The sequence below is a fragment of the Delphinapterus leucas genome, chromosome 11 (genome assembly GCF_059928025.1).
Source record: "Delphinapterus leucas isolate spDelLeu-1000000601 "Yukka" chromosome 11, BTC_Dleu_Yukka2, whole genome shotgun sequence".
NCBI classification, from domain to species: domain Eukaryota; kingdom Metazoa; phylum Chordata; class Mammalia; order Artiodactyla; family Monodontidae; genus Delphinapterus; species Delphinapterus leucas.
The window spans coordinates 94,420,888-94,437,885 of NC_143139.1; the positions used below are offsets into that span (position 1 = coordinate 94,420,888).

Genomic DNA, 16,998 nt, shown 5'->3' on the forward strand with positions numbered 1-16,998 from the left:
TGATGAGAAAGAAGGATTCTGGGAAATGATTCTATTTAAAAACACATCAGAAACCAACTTTTATATCCCATAGTTTAGATGCCATGAACAGAGCATATCAAGTAGCAGAAAGAGGTGTATGCGAATTGAGGGATTCTTTAATCCCCTGAATTCTATGGGAAGGCCGTAGCCCAACTTTGAACAATATGCAAAAACATGAATGACCCTGACAGCAAGGCAGCTACTGAAAACATCATGTCCTACAGATATGATGTCAGAACTGGAAGCCAGCCACACATGGGAGCTGCATGTGAGGGTTCTCTGAAACGAGGTGGGTGGGTTCTTCCTAGAGCTACAGAAAGACTGGGATGAGAAGAATTTGATAAAAGATATTATCAGAAATGATGAGGCAGAATATAGCCATGACTACACTGCTCCTTTCCTCTGGGGTTTGAAGGTCCTAATTACTTCCTAAGTTGTACAACAAACTTAAACATAAAGGCACTTTTCAGAAACTCCTCAGGCCAGCAAGATGGAAATGGAAATGGGCACTTCAAACCAGAGGTTATCTTTTCAGGTCTCCAAATCTCCAATAATCAACAAATGGCTGATCAATTATGATTTGCCCCCAGCACTACTCATATTGTTTTTGAAAGACATGAGTGAAGGGTGAGATGTGGAATTGCTGGGGATGTCAGGGAGGCAGAGAATGTTGGAGACTATAATGGGAGTTAGGGTAGTGGTGAGGGGCTGTGGTGAGGAAGTGGTGTTACTCAGAGGGTGAGGGGCTGGGGAAAAAAAGAGCCTCATCTTTGGGAACTCAGGGCCCTATCTGCACGTGAGCAGGCATGCTGATGAGCAGGGAACTTCACACCTGAAACTCTTCCCAGGCCTCAACACTCTCTCTCATAATCTAAGAGTTTGCTTCTTACTTTCTTCACTAGAAAAGCTGGAAACCAAACTGTGCCCATAGTTGAAGGTGGCTTGTTGTATGAGGGAAGATGCAATATTCTCATAGAAGCAGGGCATTTCTATTCCTATAAGAAGGGCAATCATTCTCACTTCACAGATACAGAGAACCACCCAAAGCACACAATTAGATATTCAGAATATTTTAGAACCTGGGCTCCTGACAGAACAGGAGTGTTGTTTCAAATTCCATGCCCAGAATTCCAACAAGTTTGCAATAGAGTGGTATCTGTGTCTGTCTTTCATCCTCTCCCTCTCTCTCTTTCACACACACACACACACACACGCGCGCGCGCGCGTGCGCGCACACACACACGGATGCGCGCACACACACACACTCCACTTTACAACTGGCTGTCTTCATTCATTCGTTCATTCAATGCCAGGTACTGGGGACAGAAATATAAATAAGATACTTTCTCAAGGAGCTCACAGTCTAATTGGAGAGACAAACATATAAGCAGATAACTGCAATACTCAAGCATCATTTGTCTTAACAACACAGAATACTGTAAGAAATGCTAAGCAAGGAGACTGTATACAATAAATCTTATTAAACAGTTATCTCCAGTAGCCCCTAGTATCAAATGAAAGGCAGCAAGAAGAATGCAAGGCACTCATCCTCCGCGTGGCTTTTGGATCCTGAACATACTACAGATCCTGAGAAGTAGCACTATGCTCTCAGAACCAGTACTGTAATTAGAGTCAGCACCCCACAGGTCAACGCTGAATTGCTCTTTATCTTGTGTATGGGCAAATCTTACTACCCAGATAAACTGTTAAATGTCTTGAGGGCAAGTCCTGTGCCTTACATTTCTTTAATCTCTAGAGCACCTAGGACTACCCCAGGCAAAAAGTAGACACTAAACGCATGATGTCTTGGTGAAAGGCACGTGATGCTGGGTAACTTGTTCCTCTACAAGGTTTGTATATAGACTGGAGGATCTGGAGCGTTTTGTAAAGCACAACACCGCCCTACCTGATCACATTAACTGATCCACACTTTAAAGATGGGGAGTCCTTCACTGGAAGGCCAGAGAAGAAGATGACATGTGGGTAAATTGTTTGGTAGTTAATAGCAATTTTAAAAAAGATATAAATTTGAGACTTAAGTTTCCCGGCTGACACTTAGGACAGAAAGAGACCTCAGCTAGGAAGTTCTAGCTCTTAGACATGGACCTGGTATTACCACGATATAAATCAAATCCCATCTTCACTTGCTTAAAAGCCTTCAATGGCTTTCCATTGCAGTTAAAGCAGAACCTACCTCCTTCTCGTGGTTGACAAGGCTCTCATTCTGGCTCCGCACACCTTGCCAATCTTAACGGGCCTCCTCACTTACCAGGCCCAGACACAATGGCTTCCTTGATGTTTGCAAACACGCCAGGCTCTTAACTGCACTAGGCCCTTACACTTGCTCTTCCTTCTTCCTGGGCCCTCTTCCTGCTTCTGAATGACTGTCTCCATCATATCCTTCAGATCTCAGCTCAAATATTTCCTCCTCAAGAAGGCCTTTCTTGACCAACTTTTCCAAAGTGATTCCATCCCATTCCTATTATTTATTAATATACCAACCAGTTAATTTACTTCATAGCATTTACCATGTTTTGAAATAATTGTGTTTGTCTCCCTGTTTATTATATTATCAGTCTTCTAAGTACAAAACTCCTGAGAGCAGGAGTTGAACTTATCTTCCTGTATCAACAGGCACACACTAGGTACTCAAATATTTTGAATGAATGAGTGAATGAGAATTAGGAAAGTACAGTAGCAGTAGGTTAGCAGGCACTGAGTTAAGGTGAAAAACATCAGTTCTCCCACTATGAAGCTAGAAGTTGCTGTATGATATATAAATTTTTACTTCATTAGGGTGTGTCCAAGTAGCAGTTAACACATAAAGATAAAAGAAATGAGAGGGAGAGCCTAACTCTCTGCTGATGACTTAAAAAGAAATGTCAAAAAAAGCAAAATTTTGCTGGCTTCAGCTTCCACTCATTTTATAAGGCTATTGGTAGTAAAAGCAAATTTTCTTACTTCTAACAGATTCCAAGGTTGGCTTTATTTCTCCCAAGTGACGCAGTTCTGCACCAAGCCCAGCCCTGCGATACCCCCATCAATGACTCCATTCAGGCACACTCATCCCCACGCCAGCCTTAGGGTATATCTGAGGCTCTCACTCTAAATAAAACTGGGGTTGACTCAGAATACTAGATGGAAAAGGGCTGTCTCTTCCCAAGCACCCGAACACTAAAGCAAAACACATGTGAGAAGTGTTCTTCCTCACAGTACCCCAGCTCAAGATCTGTTCCTCCTATAAAGGGAAGTATAATAGGGCGTAGAAACCCTTTAAAACGTGCAGTTCAGAAGCTAAGGATGATTCAATGGTACCGTTAAACCTAACATTTTTTGTTTCACTGAACTTGATCAATTAGGGCTGTTCTCTTAACTATCACTGATTGAGAGCCCCTGAACTTAGAAAAGTATGACAAAGAAAGCAGTGAAAAATGAACCCCATAGGCCTTGTTTTCTGTTAGATGCTCCCCGTGGCATACTGGGTACACACACCGCATCCTAAAAGCAACTCTATAAAGTGCTGAGAGGGGGAGAGAGAGTGGTACTTACGCGGCATGATCCCTTGGCTCACCAGTTCCTCCCGCGTCCGGCGCTGCTGGAGCTTCAACTGCAGCACTGCATGGCAGCAAAGAGAGAGGGGAGATCAAGGCTCAGTTGGGCATTCCACCACAAAAGACACATTTTTAAATGCAAAGAAAGCCTCGAAACAGAACGGTGTAGCGTGAAAGAAGGATCCCCTTTAATTGTGACTGTAATTGCAGAAGTGGCCTGATACAGCACGGTTTCCGTATTCTGCTGTGGGCGGCGAGAGGAAGTTGCAAAGGGTCTTGCTGGGTGATAACAATCCACAAAGTACCAAAGTCTTGCCTCTTGTTCAAAACCTTCTACAACACTGTGCCCTCCTCCAAGACGAAAAAAACACAAATTCTTAACTCAAAGAAAACATAATGAGGACCACCGCACAGCAGAAAAAGCTTTCTAGATGTTCTACACCTTCTTTCTGGTAGCAAATGTTTACCACCATAAGTATAGCGAGTGATAGATCAGGAAGTATTGGTTGTTTGTAAAATCTTTTCTTTTGTATCTAAAAATTATACCTATTTTCAGCAAGCAATGGATTTCCATGGACCAGAAAATATTTTGCCATTAAGATAACTCTTCTCTGCCTCTTCCTCTTCACTTAGAGCCTTTTTCTGTTGACATGAAACAACAAAGCTAGGTGATTCAAAGCATATCCGGGCTAAGGGAGGGTGATGGGTGTTTCTACTATTTCTACTCTGGCAACACGACTTGATATAACAAGTTAATAGGAATTTTTTTTTTTAAGTAAAAAGCCAATTATCTCTATCTCAAATGCCAGTGAAACCTAAAGGGTATTACCACTGCACACCATACAGAATGACAAAGGCATAGCCTCCATTCAGAGACTAAGTGAGAAAATGTCCAGAAAAGGAGGGTTAAGAGGATCTCATGGGTCAAGGGAAGTTCCCTTATATGATAAGTCTTCAATTATAAGGTCCCTGCAAGTCACATCTGAGGGGGACCTGTATCTGTTAGGAACCATATTACCCTAATGTCTGCCTTTTCCATCCACAAAGCAGTTTTTAAGAAGGTCTCCAAAAACTGCAGAACCGTAACTAGTCTCTCCTGACTATATCTCAAATTCAGCAGGTCCAAAACCTATCTTTCCCCCCCAAAACCTAATCTACTTCCCATCCTTTTTCTCTTTAATGGTATCACTACCCTCTTCCCCAGCACTAATACTAAAACTTTTGAGCCAACTTCAACTCTGCCACCTCCTTACGCTCCTATTTCATCAAGTTTACTACGTTTCCTCGTGTTGCAGTGACAGCACTGTGTCTCGCCCACTCTCAGTCACCCTGATCAAGACTGTCCAATCACTCTTCCTCCAGGTACCATGAACTTTCCCAACTCCTTATTCACTTCACCTGGAAATGCCCAACTCTTCACCTGACCTTCCCAACTCACTCCTCCCCAGCACTGAGAATTACTCCAGGCCTCCTGTGAGCTACCTTTTATCTGTAATAAAAAGTAGAGTGATATTTTGCCCTGTGTAATACTTACCCTCTGAATAAATCTTCTCTCTCCTACCAGTTTATAAACTCCTGGGGGGGACAGAGAATATATCTTACTAATCTATGAACCACCCCCCAAGAGGACTTAATACACAGTAAGCATTTAACAATTGTTTCTTAAACTGAACTGGATCTCTAAATGATGATACATACAGCCTGAGAAATCTAATCAGGAGGGTATTATTATTATTTGCAAATTAACATTGTTAAAAATAAAGACAGCCTTGCAGAATAAAATATAAAAGCAGCAACGGCCACACTAATAGCTAACATTTATAGAACATGTGCTCTGTGCCAGATACTGTCCTACATTCTTTCATGTTTTAACTCACTTAATCTTCATAACTTCCCTATGGAGAGAATAGGTATTATTATTTTATAGGTAAGGAAAATGAGGCCCAGAGAGATTAAGTAGGTTAACTAAGGTGATCTACTAATAAGAGGTACAACAGGTTTTGAACCCAAGCATTCTGATTCCAGAACCTGGGCTCCTTACTTCTCTGCTTCTCCAGGGTCTTTTGGAAGCCTGTGCTGCTAATAAGATAAACAGGCACGGAGTATGATCACCTGGGTTCATTCTGTGGTAAGGCAAAGGGGATGAGGGAAATGGATGGTTCAGGCCAGGGTCAAAGAAGTTTGGGTGATCAGTTTCAGTAAAATAAATTTAATCTAAGAACTTGATTTCAGAATAAATTACAGATCAACAGCAGTAGTAATAATAAAATAAAATTATAATAGGAGTCATTGAGTGTTGCTATGTGTCAGCCCTATGTTAAGTGACTGACATGCTTTTCACTTGTTTAATTAAAAAAAAAAAGCCCTCTTTTTTACATCAGGACTTGGGAGCTGCTCTGTGGTGCTTGGAACAATGGCTTTCTGTGTAATGGAACTGTTATGTGGAGAGAATAAGATGCAAAGGAAAGTTCCAAAACATATGGGAGAATGTTTGCTGGAAAATGACTTGGTTAAAACCTGACAATCCTACCAGCATCCTGCAGGTTGAAGGATGAAGCTATGAATGTCACCGATTGATGAACAGCTTCATTTTAAATGAGGTGTTGCTGTCTGCCTATTGAAAAAGGCCAGTTTGCTATGAAGTTCCTAAGGTGTAAACTTTTCTGGCTAGCGCCACGAGATTTACTTGTCTGTTTTATGAAAAACTGGTGATCAGGAAAAGCTCTTCATTTTATGGACACGGAAAGAAAACAAAACTCAAGACAGATTATTTTGTTTTAATTTGTAAATAGATTTCTGAACCAACATCGAATCTAGATTAATGCATCCATAAGATCCAAGCCATTTCTATTCAATCATGTCACTGCCCTAGAGTCATAACCTGTTACTGATACTTTCTAGCTCTGAAACTGTTTTTAATGGAAAATTCTTTTTCAGTTATCCAGCCTTGTAATTAAATAATTTTGAAGGGGGGGGGAAGCCCTGTGCAAATAGTACAATTATTATCTCCATTTTACAGATGAGAAAACTAAGGATCAAACCTTTAAACTTTTGCCTTAGGTCAGATGGCTCAAAAGTGCTGGAACTAGGATTCGTACCAGGTCGCTGTGACACTACAGTGAAGGTACTTAATAGTGTGCCACATGTCTCCTTGGAAGAAAGAAAGAGGAGGGCCAGGCAGGATAAAGTAAGAGGGGAAAAAAAGGGCATATATTTGTCATCTTTTAGAGTGTTTCTAAGGCCCCGTGTAAGATGAGCTATTAGAAAAGGATTAAATATAACAAACTGATTTGATTTCAGAGAACAGGGAAACCTAATGCAATTCAGTAAGTCTGAACACCTAAAAAAAACAATAACTAATGAAAACTCTATTATCCAAGAATAATTTGAAGTATCAATCATCAGCCTTCCTAAAAACCCATATACAGATAGGGCCATAAGGGATCCATTATGCAAACTTACTGACTGAAAAACTTCTTGCTTCATGAAAGCAAAAATTTAACTCTATGATTCGAGCTTTTTATGGAGCTCTTTGTTTTTTTAAACAGCTCTAGGTCAAAGAGGAAGGTTCATCTAATAAACCTTTTCCATCTCTAAAACTAAATGAAATTAAAGTTCAGTTATCTGAAAATTCCATCTTGTGCCTCTCAGCAGTTAACTCCAAACCCTATGCTTATCTGAAATCTGACCAAGTTTCCCATTTACATAATAGAATTAACCCTTTATCAGTATACTCTGGGTATTGCTATAATTTGATTGTAGGTATGTATTATTTTATACATTGCATAACCCCTGCTAACCCTAACAATGTTTATAAGGAGGAAAATAAAAGCCCTAAGCAGTAAATTCAGAATTATGGTGTAATGTATCTGTCTGGCTCTGTATATATACAACAATCCTTCTTCTAAGACTTTCAGCTACAAAGAAATGCATATTTATATGAATTTCCCCTTTCCTTAGTCTATCTTAATTCCTCTTAATTCTAAGCACTCTAAATAAAATGGCTTTATGTTTCCAGGCCTTGAGGATTATTCATTTTAGAACAAATCATTTAATAAGTGACTTTCAGTAAATACCATATTATGTATTATGTATATTATGTATTACGTATAATGTTACTGTACATCACCATTTAGATTTCCTCTCCATTCCCCAAGTCAATAAAAACTAAACGAAAATACCTATTTGTGCACAAGCATGCATCTTTATACCTTCACTGTTATTGAATTCCACAAATTTAATATATCATCTGTTTCTAAATGGGTCTGTGCAAGCAGCCTATATATAGATGAACAGATGTCTTTAAAGCTGATGCATGGTGAATCAACTGAGTTGCCTGCCAGAAAAGGACTGGAATAAAAAGAAACAAACCGTAAAGTAGGGGAACCTAGGTTCTCCATTCCCCATGAAAATAATCAAGTTTTCCATTTGTTTCAAACACAGGTGATCAACTGCTATTTGAATAACTGGCTACTTGGGAAATCAAAGCAAGGGAAGGAACTTCACATATTTCTGCCCTGTACGACCATGGAGGTATACTGATGGTATTCAAGGGATAATGCCCAAGAAATGAACACATCAAACAATTGGGTCAACTGAGTCTGGAAAGAAAAAGCAAAAATAAGTGCTGTGTTCTCAGGTCCAGCTCTATGGCTTCCACTGGTCAGTAGTTCTGGATTTTACTGAAAAGGGAGATGTGCAGCTCAGTAGGTTGCTCCTACCTTATTCATATTTACCCATTATTGATTTCACCATGGCTTCTAGAATAGGGAGGCAAAGTATAAGTTATGAGGGAAGTAGAAAAGAAGAGGAAAGGGTTAGTATGGGAATGACTGGGAAAGAACAAAAACACTCCCTCTGCATCGTCCTTTGCTCAGGATGAAGACCTCTTCAACAAAGATTCTGACTGCAGGAACATTCCATTAACTCAGCTCTATTCAAAACACTGATGAATCTTTTTCTCAGTTCTTTAAATTTGGATATGAAACCTAATCAAATGACAAACTAATCAAATGACAAAATTTGATCACAGCTCTTCAGACTATTTATGTTACAAAAAGGCTCCAAAATAAACTTGTTGACAAATAAGGGAAATGCTCCTTGACCAGAAATTATATGCTAGTCCAAAAAGTGCTGTATCAGAAACTCAGTGAGGTTTACATGCTTGAGGAGAGCAAAAGGCAAACAAGCCTTCTCAAAAATCTTTTCTCTCCCCACCCCCACCCCCGCTAAGATATTTGACCCTAAGTTATGGAGGTTTTCATACTTCAGAGGAGGAAATTACTACCCAGAAATGATCAATTGAAAGACTGGCCTGGTTGGAGTTAAGTTTGAAAGCATGAGTTTTCATGAGAATTAAAAGTGACCCTCATACTAAGATACTAAAATAAAAAGGACGAATATACTAGAAAATAAATTAGATGTCATTTCTGGCATTCCTAAGGTACAACTAATACTAGGAGATTTCGGGACTTCCCTGGTGGTCCAGTGGGTAAGACTCCGCGCTCCCATTGCAGGGGGCCCGGGTTCGATCCCTGGTCGGGGAACTAGATCCCACATGCATGTGGCAACTAAGAGTCCACATGCCGCAACTAAGTCCACAAGCGGCAACGAAGACCCCGCATGATGCAACTAAGACCCGGCGCAGACAAAATAAATAAATATTGAAAAAAAAAAAACTAGAAGATTTCTCCATTTTGTTTTAATTCAATTTCATGATACTTACTTAAATGATTTAGAATAAGGAATCTTTTGATTTATCTCCTCACGAATTACAATCTACCTCACTCTTTTTTTTTTTTTTTTTTTTTTTTTTTTACGGTACACGGGTCTCTCACTGTTGTGGCCTCTCCCGTTGCGGAGCACAGGCTCTGGACGTGCAGGCTCAGCGGCCATGGCTCACGGGCCCAGCTGCTCTGCGGCATGTGGGATCTTCCCGGACCGGGCCACGAACCCGTGTCCCCTTCATTGGCAGGCGGACTCTCAACCACTGCGCCACCAGGGAAGCCCTACCTCACTCTTGATAATGAAGAAATATGCAGAAAATCAACAAGAATATAGAAAACTTGAATACACTCCACCCAACAACTGCAGAATACATATTCTTCTCAAGCACACATGGAACAGTCTCTAGGACAGGTCATATACTAGGCCATAAAACCAGTCTTAGTGAGTTTAAATGGATTTAAATCATACAAAGTACATTCCTTGACTACAATGAAATTAAATTAGAAACCAACAACAGAAGAAAATTTGGGAAATTCATAATTATGTAGAAATTAAACAACACACTCTTAAGTAGCCAATGGGTCAAAGGAAAAATAATAGGGAAATTAGAAAGTATTTTGAACTGAACAATATATCAAAATTTATGGGATATATCTAAAGTAGTGCTTAGACGGAAATTCATAGATTTAAATGCCTATATCAGAAAAGAAGAAAGATCTCAAATACATACTATAAAGCCTTCACCTTAAGAAGCTAGAAAAAGAAGTGCAAACTAAACCCAAGGTAAGTAGAAGAAAGAAAGTTAAAGCAGAAAGGAATTATACAGAAAACAGAAAAACAGAGAAAACTAATGGAACCAAAAGTTTTTGTTTAGAAATATCAACAAAACTGACAAATCTTTAGTCAGAATGACCAAGAGACATAAAACAGATGCAAAACTCAGCAATGTAAAAGGAGGTATTACCACCAACTATAGTAAGTAAGAAAGTTAAAAGGGAACACTATGAAGAACCATATGCCAACAAACTAGATAACTTAGATGAAGTGGACAAATTCCTAGAAAGGCACAAATTACTGAAACTGACTCAAGAAAAAACAGAATATCCAGAGAGACCTATAAAAAGTAGAGAGATTTTCCTTTTTTTGAGGAGAAAAGAAAAACCAAGGCTCAGATGGCTTCACTGGTAAATTTTACCAAACATTTAAGAGAAGAATTAATAATAATCCTTCACAAACTCTTCCAGAAAACAGAGAAGGGAACACTTCCCAACTCACTTTATAAGGCTAGCGTTACTCTGATACCAAAGCCAGAGAAAGGCATCACAACAAAACTACAGACCAATGTCCCTTATGAACACAGACACAAAAATTCTCAACAAAATACTAGAAAACAGAAGCCAGGACTGGAACCAAATCTTCTGTATTCTTATCCTTGTATTCTTTCCCCCATTCTAGTGATTCTCAACCTTTACTTCCCAAATAAAATCATCTGAGAATGTCTTCAATTGGTCTGGAGTGGGGCCTGGACATCAGGGTTTTTCAAAAGCTTGCCAGATGATTCTAATGTAGTGTCAGGTTAACAACTGCTGCCCCATTTAATGCTACTTTGGCGTAACTTAAATTCACTTTACACTGGAAAATTAAACATGTTCCATCCATGTTCATGATGCCAATTATAAATCATGCTGAGTAACTAGTACTGCGCAGATTTAATTCACCTTTCTTTTGATGCTCCCAATTAACTGCTTTTAAAGCACATCATCCTTTGGTGTGTACTGAACAATGGTTGAATCTTTTTAAGTTAAAAATTTTGTTTTAAATTTGTTTAAAAGTTTGTAACAGGAGAGGACTTTCATTTTCTAACACACTTCTTCCAGAAAAATTATTTGTCGTCTACTACTGAAGGTTTAAATGTCAAGGGGAAAAAAATGGCTAAAGAACAACTTAATAAACAGATAAAATCCGGCATCTCTAGGCTCACTTCCGTGACTTTTCTATCTAACTCTAATGCACTTGATATGAGGCATCATCTTCTAAGTTCTCTTTTAAACACAGCCTAGCACACTTATTTCATAAATATTGCTAAAACTAATTTCAGATAGTATATTCTTACTCCAAATTCTGTTCTTTCTATAAATCCCCAAAGCCTGATCTCATAATAATTGGTACATTTTTCCTCCTCATTAACCTTCAGGTACTAATCCCAGAAGAAATAAGCAGATACAATTCAATTGAGCAATAGACAACACCACCTCTAGCTTCAAACTGGAGAATGTGTTTTACCGGGAAGAGAAGGAACAGTGTGGGTTTTAGCCTTATGTGAAGCTTGGCATGCTCGTAATTAGAATATTCATCTTTGCAGCAGTGAATTACACCTATGTTATTGGTGTATTTTTATACTTCAGTTTACCCTATAAACTGCAAAATCACCCAAATTGTGAAACCACATCACCTATCACTTAGAACCAGAGACTATTCTCTGAACACCCACCCATTTCATTATTAGAGTATATGAATAAAAGTAGGTGAAGGGTGTTTATGTCAATTATATCTCAATTTTCAAATTAATTAATTATTTTTAAAAAGTAGGTGAAGGTACCCCCAGAGGAAGGTATTTCTCATTTCTGCTGCCTGGGCTACTTTATAGCATCACCACCAAAATAGGGACTGGGAGTCAGGATGAGCAAAGAGTTCTCCTCCATGCATCCTCTCATTCACTCATCTAACAAATACGTTAGGGTTCATACTAGTAGGCTGGATACACCTATGGTGTCTGCTCACATAAAGCTTTCAGTCCAGTGGGGAAACTGACATCAAATCACATATAAATAAGTACAAGTTGTGATCAATGTTTTACAAGAAAGAATAAAGGATATGAGAGAGGTCAGACCCTGGAATTCACAGTTACTCCTCTTTTAATATTCTGTGATAACTAACTTTCCACATTTCCTCTTCACTATTTTTTAGATGATTTTTTTATTCTCTTCACTATTATATAGTCAATTATTTAAGATACTAACAATCCTTGAGAAACAGAGACGTCAGGGTAAGCTGTATTAAAATAAGTAAGTTAAGACACAGTTTCATTTAGTCACTTTACACATATTTGCTTAGTTGCTCGAGGGTTCACATACTAGTTGGGCAGCACACCTATGCACCTCATATTCATGCCTTATTCAGTTATTCCTCAGTTCCTGTCAAAACTTTCCTTGGCATTCACTCAAGAAATATAAAGGTCTACTACACGTGCCAGCCACTGAGCTTGCTGTGGGGATATAGTAGTGACCAGACAGAGTCGCTGCCTTCAGTGGTTGTTTGAGGGAAACAACCATCAAATAAGGACTTATAAGAGTGAAGAGTATTTTCAAAGAAAACATTACTCAGACACCACATCCCAACCAAGTGGTTTGACAGTTCCCATGATTCAATTCATGCATTCAAACATCTTTTGTACTCTCAAAGCCAGGGCCGGGCGCTAGAAATAGATATGTGAATAAGACATGGTTCTCATGCTCAAGGAATTCTTAAGTCTAATGCAAAAAAAGGGACTCAAAACGGATAATTACAACGCTATAAGAAAGATATTATGTCTGTAATATAGATTTTTTACTTAAAAAGTCACAGAAAAATGCAACTTTAGCTAGCACACACTACTAAGGGTCCCTGCCAAACTCAAGTCATTTGGTCTTATGTGTGCTACACAGATATGCATAAATAATAAAAAGATATGTTGGTTTCTTAAAAATATAAATTCAAATAGTTACGTATTTTTTAGGTGCTATGGGAATACAAAGGTGATACTACCCAACGCTGGAAGTCACAGAGAAACAAGATCCTTTCTATGTGGGGTAGGATGAGTGAACATAAAAATTGGCCCTTAAAAATATTTTATCCCCATGATTAGCTTGAACTAATGTTTCGAGTAATTTTCTGATTTCATTCCCGAAAAGAATACTCCTCTGGGCCCCTGTTTACTGTAATCTCTCATAAGCCCTTCCTGAGAGAGACTAGAAAGATGTCAAAGAAGGGGGAGAGATGCCTCTGTGCTCCCTTACTCCCCTCCACTGCTCTTCCTGCTTCCTGGTTCTCATTCCTACCCTGTCCTACAGCATCCCTGGAATTCTTTTTTCTTTTGTTCCTTATATATAATTTCTCAAGCTCTATAAGTTCTAAATTTCTCTAGTCCTTTTCATGATTAATTTTCTTCCGTCAACTTGGGAAACCAGCCGGAATGGGTTAGCACAGCGTACACAGCACTAAAAATGTATTTCTGGCCTATGCTTTTAATATAAACAATAGCATTTTAAAGGCCCAGTGTATTCTATAATTAGTCCTACTCTTAACCAGAAAGCATTTACTATCAACTTAACTATGACTCCGGGGAGAGGGGCAAGCATTGCATATTGAGTTGGTTATATGAATATTTTGTAAGTTCCAAGTGAATGCAATACACTTAGAGAACTGACCTTTAAGGGCAGACCAAAAACATGAGAGAAAGAATGGGAAGACACGGGTTCCAGGCCTGGCTCTGCTGCTACCTAATCAAGTCACTTAACGTCTTTTAGCCTTGACTTTCTCACTATAATACAATTTGGAAAAATAACCCCTACCCTTTGAAGCTCAAAAAAACCTAATGTATGTGAAAAGTGCTTTGTAAAACTGTAACACAGACTATAAATGTTTCACTAGAGGTCTTTACATGAGATAGCTTTTCTCTAGGACAGGAGCAAGAACTGCCAGTACTGTAACCTGGTACCATACCTCCAATGAGATGCTTTATTCTGCAGAGTGAAAGGGCCTTATATAAAAAAACCTCCTTATTTAAAATCATGTCCCAAGTTGTGGGGCAGGGGGAAGAGGGAGAGGGGAGGGGAGAGGTAGAGAGGAGAACTGCTTCCGTTTAGAAGGCAGTTCTGGAACATGCAGTCAGTGAAGAAGCACGCTCTGTTCCCAGACTCTAGACAACCTGGTATGTATAAAGAGCAAGACGCAGAGAAAGGCAGAAGAATCAGCACACATTCATTAACAAAATTAAATATACAGGGAGTGTTCAAAGCATTCTCCTGAAGTTCTGAGCTGTGAATACCAAAACAGTGGTTAAAAGACCCAGAAAGGGGACTTCCCTGGTGGTCCAGTGGTTAAGACTCTGCGCTCCCAATGCAGGGGGCCTGGGTTAGACTCCTGGTCAGGGAACTAGATCCCACATGCCACAACGAAGATCCAGTGCGTGGCAATGAAGACCCCAAGTGCCGCAATGAAGACCCCGAGTGCCGCAACTAAGACCAGGTGCAACCAAATAAATCAATACTTAAAAAAAAAAAAGGACCCAGAAGGGTCCATTTATCTGTTGCCAGAGAATGAAGGATCTGCTAAAAGTCAGATCCAGAGTTAAGACAAAAAGGAGGAAGTAGAGGTGAGAGAAGGAAAGTTGATTCAGAGAGGGATCCTACTGATCCACCATCTAAAAGGAATATGGCTAAATGCACTGTGGTATCCTAGATTGGATCTTGGAACGGAAAAAGGACATCAGTGGGAAAACAAATGAAATCTAAATAAGTTTGGAGTTTACTTAGTAGTGTGCCCAATGTTAATCTTTTAGTTTTGACAAATGTACCAAAGGTATGTAAGATGCTAACATTAGGGGCAATCGGTGAATGGTGTATGAGAACTCTGAACTATCTGTGCAACTTTTTTGTAAGTCTAAAATTATTGCAAAACAAAAAGTTTATTTAAAAAACCCATGGATTTGACTATTTCAGAAAGATATACAAATCAATTACTAAAAAATATCAAGGATCAGGTTTTTCTTTTTAATAAATTTATTATTTATTTATTTATTTTTGGCTGCATTGGGTCTTCGTTGCTGCGCGCGGGCTTCCCCTAGTTGCAGCGAGCGGGAGTTACTGTTCATTGCGGTGCGTGGGCTTCTCACTGTGGTGCCTTCTCTTGTTGCAGAGCACGGGCTCTAGGCGTGCCGGCCTCAGTAGTTATGGCTCGCGGGCTTTAGAGTGCAGGCTCAGTAGTTGTGGCGCATGGACTTAGTTGCTCTGCGGCATGTGGGATCCTCCCAGACCAGGGATCAAACCCGTGTCCCCTGCATTGGCAGGCAGATTCTTAACCACTGTGCTACCAGGGAAGTCCCAAAGGTCAAGTTTTTCAAACTGAAGTGCTACCATGTATTGGACAGAAAGAAATTACTAATTCCTATAAATGATTAACTATGAAGAACAAATAATAATGGTCTACTAATAAACTTAAATTATAAAATGATTTGTGGCATAAACAAATAAACAATAATGTAATGTTTCAAAGACTTGAAGACAGGAATCCCTAATTCTTTTTAAAATCACACATACCAAAATCATCTGTGAGATTTCAAATTTGATTATTTTATCAATATGCTCATTCAACCCTTTCACAATCCCATAAATTTCTCTTTCATCTCTGTATATAGTGTGTAAACATGAGTTAAATTATCTCTCAAATGATCTGTTTTAGAAATCAGAAATAATACTAAAAATGATAAATAGCTTCTATTTAATCTGAATACTGGCAGGGATACAGGCAGAGATGAGATATTTTACTGGGTTGGTAAACCTGGTAATCTACAAACGATAAGCTTATGAAAATCCAACCTGAACTACTAAAATACGCAAAATAAAGGGGCTCTGTATTGTGTAATAATACTTATAAAACAGTGAAAACATGCATGTATCATCTTGTTTAATTCTTAAAACAAAGCTATATGGAAGTTGTTATTATTATTTTTTATTTTTGGCTGCATTGGGGTCTTTGTTGCTGCGCGCAGGCTTCCTCTAGTTGCGGCAAGTGGGGGATACTCTTCATTGCAGTGGCTTCTCTTGCTGTGGAGCACAGGCTCTAGGCATGCGGACTTCAGTAGTTGTGGCTCACGGGCTCTAGAGTGCAGGCTCAGTAGTTGTGGCACACGGGCTTAGTTGCTCCGCGGCATGTGGGCTCTTCCTGGACCAGGGCTCGAACCCGTGTCCCCTGCAATGGCAAGCGGATTCTTAACCACTGTGCCACCAGGCAAGTCCCGAAGTTGTTATTATTATACTATTTGTAGATGAGGAAATTGAGCGTTAGAGAAATTAAGCAATTTGCCCAAGGTCATAGGGTAAGTAAAGGGTAGAACAGAAATTGGAACCCAGCTCCATTTCAATCGACAACCTGAGCCCTTAACCACTATCATATGTTGTGCTTCTTTCCTTTCATAAAACACACCAGTTCTGCATGTTTAAAAATGACACTATATTATCTGCATGATGTGGCTGGAAAAAATCATCTATACGTTTACCAACCAGGGGAAAGTCCAGGTGATTTCAGTGAATAGTTTATGGCATTTCAGAACTCTAGAATTGAAAAGCCCCCCTCTATTCAAATTCCAAAAGACATAGAGACTATAGATAACAGTGGTCACATGTAAAGGTCATTCAAAGGGGCTCCTCCCAGAGACAGGAGGCAGTCTGGAAGGATACCAGAGAACTCCACAGGTCCACTTCCCATTTGGCTCTCGAATAGGCAGAGGTTACCTGCTTCCTGGTACAACTTCCTTTCTGCAATCTGCCAGGGGTTCTTCCCTGGTACTAGGGAGATTCTGGGTTGATTCATTCATTAATTAATCAAACTAATGGTTGTCATGCACCTATTATAAGCTAGGCATTGTGCTAGGTGATATAGC

At 39.4% G+C, this 16,998-nt stretch overlaps 1 protein-coding gene across 12 annotated transcripts in view; it reads right to left on the minus strand.

Annotated features, from left to right (window-relative positions):
* MRTFA (myocardin related transcription factor A) overlaps positions 1 to 16,998 on the minus strand; it is a 195,819-nt gene that overhangs the window by 36,991 nt on the left and 141,830 nt on the right. For 10 of the 12 annotated variants that reach the window (XM_089920040.1, XM_089920035.1, XM_022596558.2 and 7 more), the window contains one exon: positions 3,571 to 3,636. The exons of 1 other annotated variant lie outside the window; for it this stretch is intronic. In XM_089920040.1, coding sequence (XP_089776166.1) covers positions 3,571 to 3,577 — 7 coding nt within the window. In that variant the 5' untranslated portion in view covers positions 3,578 to 3,636. Of the gene's footprint in view, positions 1 to 3,570; positions 3,637 to 4,118; positions 5,042 to 16,998 lie in introns of those variants that run through there. One more of the 12 variants, XM_022596563.2, reaches the window with a different exon arrangement.